The 8344-nt window shown below is 35.6% G+C and overlaps 1 protein-coding gene across 1 annotated transcript; it reads right to left on the bottom strand.

The window, feature by feature from the left end:
* Positions 1-3448, bottom strand: LOC127440964 (aquaporin FA-CHIP-like). The gene is made up of 4 exons (XM_051698059.1): positions 3015-3448; positions 1655-1819; positions 1257-1337; positions 1-601 (listed from the first exon to the last, which is right to left on the bottom strand). Exons 1-4 carry the CDS (start codon positions 3369-3371, stop codon positions 422-424), a joined length of 783 nt encoding a protein of 260 aa, XP_051554019.1. The 5' UTR covers positions 3372-3448; the 3' UTR covers positions 1-421.
* Positions 3449-8344: the final 4896 nt, after the last annotated feature.

Here is an 8344-nt window from a genome sequence, read left to right as displayed (position 1 = left end):
TAAGATATAACATCCTGAAGTTTACTTACAAAAGTGGAGAAAACAATATCATAGTGTACACATAATACAATACAAAATGACTTAAAACAAACTTTCATTTAAAATGCTTACAAAAAAGTGACTACATTTTGAATACTGATATGTGAGATTTTTGAAAACATTTTTGAATTTTCCTGAGGTACATACTGATTCACTAAATGATAGTCTAAAAAAATTATAAAAAGCACAAATGAATTAAGACAAAATGCCAAATGTTCATTTAAACAACTAAATAGATGGCTTTACATTTGCATTTTAAAAAACTCTGTCGTGTAGTACATTTTAAAACAATGCTATTCCCCTGTTGGTAAAAATATATATTTACAGATATTTTGTGAAGAGTCTTGAAGAGTATCATACACTAAATATGTCGAGTGTTGCATCACTTTGATGACATCTCTACAGCAGGGGGGTCGTCAGTTCCGTTGACATCACAGTCTGCAGTGGGGCCAGACACCAGCACTCTCACGCGGTCATGGAAGTCGTCCAGATTAGGGTACAGTAGGAAATCATAGACCAGCGCAGCGGCCACACCACCGCACATAGGGCCTACCCAGTAGACCTGAAAATGATATACAAATAATAATTATTGCCTAGATCTTTCATTAAAGAGCTGAACAATCTTCAAAAGTTCTTCAAAAGTTTTGTATTTATGTCTGTGAATAGTCAGTACTTATTATTTTTGAATGGATAGAAATTCTAATCACAAAGTCTCTCAAAATCACACTTTCTGATATCTGGTATTTTAGTGTTTTCCGTACAACCGTTCACGAGGACTACCGCAAAATTATTGAATTCATTTTCTCCATGCCAGTCTATTATTGCGGTATAATCTATTTCAGACAAACTTGCTCTTAAACAGCTTGTAAAAACAAAACAAAACAAACTGTGGTTGGTTTAGTACATGTCAGTCAGACTGTCTAAGTGGGCAGTTCTTGGCAAGAATAAGCTGTGTTGTACACCAGACCTGATGCCGATAGTCAAAAGTCTGGCCATGTGATACAATTTGCTACTGAGCATTCATCTAAAACAATATGTTTGTTACTTATTAACTGTAAACGTTCAACATTAGTTGATTAGTTGAACATTAGCTGACATAATTATAGATCCTGAATAGCATACAATGAACACATGCGTAATACTGGGTGTATTCACTGGTCTCTCCAGATGTCATTTTGATCCGGAAATAGGAAAACAGAAATGGAATTGATTTTTACCCAGTGGTTGGTAAAATCTCTGAGTATCACTGCTGGGCCGAAAGATCGAGCAGGATTGATCCCACATCCAGTGAAACTGATCTACAAACACAGAGAGATGGAAAAGAGAATTATGAGAATGCTTGCAGGATCATAGATGAGAAATTAGCTGCCTTTCTTCCAACAAATTTAAATAATAATGCAGACATTATTGAATTGGTTCTTTGTTTCTTCTTAGATTTTTTTTCCTGTTAAATAAAGCAGAAACTAATTTGCATAGCTATATATTGCTCTATTTCAATAGTATGCGTCATATATGCATATTATAACCCTGGCAATATTTAAAACAATTACAAAAATTTTCATGCAAAAAAGCAATAGCTGGGCTACAGGGGAAGGTTTGAATGCTGATTACTCACGGCTGTCAAATGGCCCAGACAAACACTGAGGCCGATGGCCAAAGGGGCAGAGCCTGTCACGTCCCGCCTTCTTTTATCTGTGGTTGCTATGACACATAACACTAGCTGGAAGGTAGCAAGGAGTTCAATGCCAACACCTTGACCGGCTGAAATATCCCTGTTGATCTAGAACAATAAAAAACAAAACAAAACAAAACAAAACAAAAACAACACAAAACAAAACAAAACAAAACAAAACAAAACAAAACAAAACAAAACAAAAACAACACAAAACAAAGCAAAACAAAACAAAACAAAAACAACACAAAGCAAAATAATAATATTAATATATATATATATAACAATGAAAATTAAGAAAGACATTTTATTATTGGACTTCTTTAAAAATAGGCCAAGCAATACTAATCTGTTTTTCTTATTATAAGTATTGTAAAGCTTACAATCAGAATAATATTTTTTTTTATTTTTTTATTAATTAAACTATTTTTTTCATTCGGATGTGAAGAAATTAAATGAAGTGTTCTAGGGTCTGAGGGCAGCACTGAGCATAAACAACATCACATGACTCTGTTTACTGCCAATGTAAACAAGTGCATTACACCTTCCTGAATGTTAAGCCTCTTGCTAAAGAAGGTATAATCACTGGAGGGAACGCTGCCTCTGAACGTGAAAGATATAAGTTTATCATCAGCCACTGCTTAACACGCCCATTCACACTGACTCTGACATATTGTGTTACTCTGTTTTACCGTGGATTGCCATATAAAAATATGATTATCCATACTATATTTCATTTGTTTTTAAGCTTTTTATTTTACAGTATGTTTGGAAATGGGTGGTTGCGTATAGCATGTCCATGTTAACATCAAGATTTTAGGTTAAAATGTATATGACTGTATAATGGAAAGTCTGTTTATATTAAGTCCTGTAACTGGTAAGTTTTTCACTATTTTAAAACAACTTTGAGATTTTTCAATAGTTCATTTCAAAATGTGTGACAATTAATCTTTAAAAGTACAAATAGTCCATGTATGTCAACTACACAATGCATCTTGATTGCACTTGAACAAAGTGAAATCCCTGGAATAGTTAATTTAAATTTAAAGTCTTTCTTTCCTTAAAGTTAAATAAATTAGAAAAGATTTAACAAATAATCAATTTCATGCATAGACATACATTTTTATCTCATTCCAGTTAGGATATTAATTCATTAGAACTCCAATTTTATGTAAAGTAAGATTGTAAACTGAATTTTACTGCATTTAAGAAATTTGTATTGGAACTAAGAAGCTCTTGCAGTTAAACAGAACAGGAAGGAGAAAGGTGACTTAGCAAATATACCAAAGAGCAGGTTACTCACTGAATTAAGCCCCAGGACATCTCCTTTTGTGACACCATACACAATACCACTCGCCAGTGCTGCACCCAACATCTGGGCAACGATGTACATGACTGCCTTCAGCAAACTGATCTGACAGCTGGTCAGCAAGCCCAGGGTCACAGCCGGGTTTAAATGGGCTCCACTGATGTGCCCGAGACTCTGTGCGAGAGTGGCAATGGACAGCCCAAACGCAAGTGCCACCTTGACCTCCTGATCTGGTCTGTCATTGTTGGAGTTTCCGACCGCAGCTGTGATGCTCAGGAAGATGAAGAGGGTCATACCCACCAGCTCGGCCAAAACGGCCCTCCAGAACGCCTTGCTCTTGAATTCCTTCATGACTGGCAGTTCTGGCCACTCTCAGCTGTTTGTGTGGGTCTAAGTTTGTGTGGGCACTTGCAACGTTTCTCTGCCAAAAGACAGCATTTATAGTGCAGGTCCTGCTATTGAAACAGGGGGCGGGTTTAAGTGACCGGGGGGCAGAAAGAGGGAGGAAAAAAAGGCTTTTCTTTCCAGGCAGTGTCCTCTCCACTCTGTCACTTCATTCACATGTTTCAGCATTTCAGAGATCTGCATTATTTGGCTTGGACTTTTAGCATTTAGATCCATTTGATTTGAACACTGCGAGCAGCTACACCTTAATTCTGATCCAATATAAGACAATAGTTGAAAGAGGTTTGCAATAAGGCAGAGAAAAAACAAGATTATGCAATTTTCAAAAGTATACAAGGGTAACAAGGAAACACATTGCACAATAGTTTACACAATTTTCTAAGCCCTACCGCTAAAAGAAACGTTTTTTTGCATAGTTAAAAAAAATTTCATTTTTTATTCATGAATAGTTTTTTCAAATGAGAATGGCCCAAATGGAGATATATATGTTATATAGAATTATATATACACTGTAAATATACATATACTGTATATGATATATATAATATACTGTATATATATATATATATATATATATATATATATATATATATATATATGTTATATAGAATTATATATACTGTATATAATATATATATATATATATATATATATATATATATATATATATATATATATATATATATATATATATATATATATCACACACACACACACATACTGGTCAAAAGTTTTGAAACACTTATTCTTTATTATAATTTTCTTCACATTTTAGAATAATAGTAAAGTCATCAAAACTATGGAATAACATAAATGGGACTATGGGAATTATGTTGTGACTAAACAAAATCCAAAATAAATCAAAACTGTGTTATATTTTAGCATCTTCAAAGTAGTCACCCTTTGCCTAGAATTTGCAGACATGTACTCTTGACATTTTCTCAACCAACTTCTTGAGGTATCACCCTGGGATGCTTTTTAAACAGTATTGAAGGAGTTCCCATCTATGTTGGGCACTTATTGGCTGCTTTTCTTTAATATTTGGTCCAAGTCATCAATTTCAAATACTTTTTTTTTTTTAATTAAATTTTAGATTTATAATGAAATAAATTAATCTGTTGGCACAGTTATATTTTTGTCTACAAAACTAATTTCAAACATTTAAGCATACGCCTTCAGATCAAAAGATATTTAAGATCGTGTGAAATATTTCAGTCAAGTGTTTCAAAACTTTTGACCGGTAGTGTATATATTAACATTATAAAATGTTCATCTTCTGATCTGCTTTTACTTTGTGAGGAATGCAAACTCAAAGTAAGCCAATAACAAACAATTGTGCAAGTTCACACAAATTCTGCCAACTGCACTCATCACCTAAATCTTATTGCCAAAATAAACTCTTTTTGAGGATATTTGTCATCAGTGGTGTGAGGGTTTATCTGAACCCTACTGCATATGAACTTGAGTTATAGAAAGATAGGTCACATATTGTGCATAAAATGACATACTTAGGGTTTCCTTTTGGCTAATTCATCAGGTTTGTAGTTAATGATTGTAAATTAAGATGCAATTGGACAGTTCCTGCTAAATACATCTGTTTTATTGTTCTTTAAAATCCTACTTGACTGCATCATAAATGTCAAAAAAGAGATGAGCGATATTTAATGAAAGCCAAAGACATGGCTATTTCTCTCTTGGATAGCAGAAGAGGAAATGAAAAGTAATTTTCGCAGACACGTTTAACACTGGTGTCAAACACACTTAACACCCATAAACAGAGTGTGTAACCTCAAACAGTGCCATCAGGTGTTCTTAGGTAATATAACTGGAGAACATTAGGATCTGCAGAAGATAAACATATACTCCCAGTGGCTGACAGTGTCCTGGCTTTGGATCAACTCTGGCTGGCAGAGAGCTGTTAAAGCACTGTTGATCTGGGGTCTGTGCCAGTAAGACATACCCTTAAACAAATCAAGCATCTGTTTCACTGTGGTCAAGCATATAACATGTTATACTCTATGCATGTATATTACTCTTTTAAATACTGTTTAACTAGTCAAAATTAACTAATTTCATGCCTAGTTAATGGGTGTTTATTTTTTATTTAATGTAACATCCTTAAAACTAGGATGTAAAATGCATTGATACATTATGATGCATTGACCTGTCAATAACACTACAATGCATACAGAATGTTAAATGTGCTTTACGTGGTGTTAGCCATTCTGGAACTTCCACCAGTGTTTTATGCTTGTTTCTTATGCAATATATATATATTTTTTTTACCGAGTTGCAGTTGTAAAAATACTTTCGGCATGCATTTAAGTAGCCCTCCAGTTACATTTGTGTCTTCAGCATATTTTTGAAAATAATTATGATATACAGTAATTACCAAAATAATTGAACCGAACCGAATTGTGACCCAATTTCAGCTATCATGATTTGTATGCACTGTATCATGTAGTAAAGAATCACAATCTAATCAGACTGCTGTCAGAGCAAATATTTACACCCCTACTGATAATTTACACAAAGCATACAATGTCACCCGTTCTTTGACATACATGAAGCTTAAACAAGATTAGACAAATATATCAAAGTTTGTACTGTAGTATGATGTGATTCAATATTTAAACTGACCGGCTGAAATGAGATGAAATAACTTTAGATGGTTTTGGTTTGTTGCATACTGTAGAAGAAGTCATATCAATTCAAGGAATAGTTCACCCATAAATTAATTTACTCTCCTTCAAACCCTTATGTCCTTTCCTCTTCTGCTGAATAGCAAAAGAGAAGCTTTGCAGAATGTCTGAGCTGCTCTCTTCTATGCAAAGAAAGTGATAAAAGTGTCATGAAATTAGTCTCATAAAAGCGTCATAAGATTAGTCCATATGACAAGTTTTATGATAACTTTTTTAGAAGAACAAACTGAAATTTAAGTTGATATTCACCGATAATCTTGCTTTCACTTTCCTATTTTTCCCACTCATTTTGATAAAAACAGTTAATTACAGCAGCTTTTGTTTATGACAGTGTGGCTATCTTTGTGTGTACAGATCCCCAGCGCTTTCACTGTACATAGATAATGATGACAGTGTGTGTGTGCTTAGCAATGTGTCATCTTTATCATTGCTGATACACTATATTGCCAAAAGTATTCGCTCACCCATCCAAATAATTGAATTCAGGTGTTCCAATCACTTCCATGGCCACAGGTGTATAAAATGAAGCACCTAGGCATGCAGACTGCTTCTACAAACATTTGTGAAAGAATGGGCCGCTCTCAGGACCTCAGTGAATTCCAGCGTGGTACTGTGATAGGATGCCACCTGTGCAACAAGTCCAGTCGTGAAATTTCCTCACTACTAAATATTCCACAGTCAACTGTCAGTGGTATTATAACAAAGTGGAATGATTGGGAATGACAGCAACTCAGCCACGAAGTGGTAGGCCACGTAAAATGACAGAGCGGGGTCAGCGGATGCTGAGGCGCATAGTGCACAGAGGTCGCCAACTTTCTGCAGAGTCAATCGCTACAGACCTCCAAAGTTCATGTGGCCTTCAGATTAGCTCAAGAACAGTGCGTAGAGAGCTTCATGGAATGGGTTTCCATGGCCGAGCAGCTGCATCCAAGCCATACATCACCAAGTGCAATGCAAAGCGTCAGATGCACTGGTGTAAAGCACGCCGCCACTGGACTCTAGAGCAGTGGAGACGCGTTCTCTGGAGTGATGAATCACGCTTCTCCATCTGGCAATCTGATGGACGAGTCTGGGTTTGGCGGTTGCCAGGAGAACGGTACTTGTCTGACTGCATTGTGCCAACTGTGAAGTTTGGTGGAGGGGGGATTATGGTGTGGGGTTGTTTTTCAGGAGCTGGGCTCGGCCCCTTAGTTCCAGTGAAAGGAACTCTGAATGCTTCAGCATACCAAGAGATTTTGGACAATTCCATGCTCCCAACTTTGTGGGAACAGTTTGGGGATGGCCGCTTCCTGTTCCAACATGACTGCGCACCAGTGCACAAAGCAAGGTCCATAAAGACATGGATGAGCGAGTTTGGTGTGGAAGAACTTGACTGGCCTGCACAGAGTCCTGACCTCAACCCGATAGAGCACCTTTGGGATGAATTTGAGCGAAGACTGCAAGCCAGGCCTTCTCGTCCAACATCAGTGTCTGACCTCACAAATGCGCTTCTGGAAGAATGGTCAAAAATTCCCATAAACACACTCCTAAACCTTGTGGAAAGCCTTCCCAGAAGAGTTGAAGCTGTTATAGCTGCAAAGGGTGGGCCGACGTCATATTAACCCTATGGATTAAGAATGGGATGTCACTTAAGTTCATATGCGTCTAAAGGCAGGTGAGCGAATACTTTTAACAATATAGTGTATGTGATTATGTTCTTCTGAAGCAGCTTGTGTCAGCATTAAAGAATCTGGAATTATTTTTCATTTTTCAAAGTGTGTTAAATATAATTGACATTGAGAAATGAACAGCAACCAGCTCAGTGTGTTTCATCAGAGCAAAGACAGTTGAAATCCATGAACATATTATACATAGTATATTCTATGTTATGTTATAGATATCCGATTACTTGTCAATTCTTTTTGTTATATTTTTTAAGCTACTTTTAAAATGCCTTTAATTTACAGAATTTGATTTGCCAGACCAGATATTCAATATTAAAATGTGAAAATCCATCATAAAAAAATATTATTACATATTACATAAAGGTTAGTGTGCTTTGTTACTGCAGTGAAAGGATGTGTAAAGAAAACAATGAAAAATCAGGGTAAATATCACATGTGAACAAAATGTTTTTTCAAGCTTTAATTTAAAAAAAAAATATAAAGTATGAAAATATTTACTGTAATTGTGAGTATTTAGGATACATAAAATGCTAGCTATGAAATTAACCCAAAA

The sequence above is a fragment of the Myxocyprinus asiaticus genome, chromosome 5, assembly GCF_019703515.2.
Source record: "Myxocyprinus asiaticus isolate MX2 ecotype Aquarium Trade chromosome 5, UBuf_Myxa_2, whole genome shotgun sequence".
NCBI classification, from domain to species: domain Eukaryota; kingdom Metazoa; phylum Chordata; class Actinopteri; order Cypriniformes; family Catostomidae; genus Myxocyprinus; species Myxocyprinus asiaticus.
This window is presented reverse-complemented; position numbering and strand designations above follow the sequence as displayed.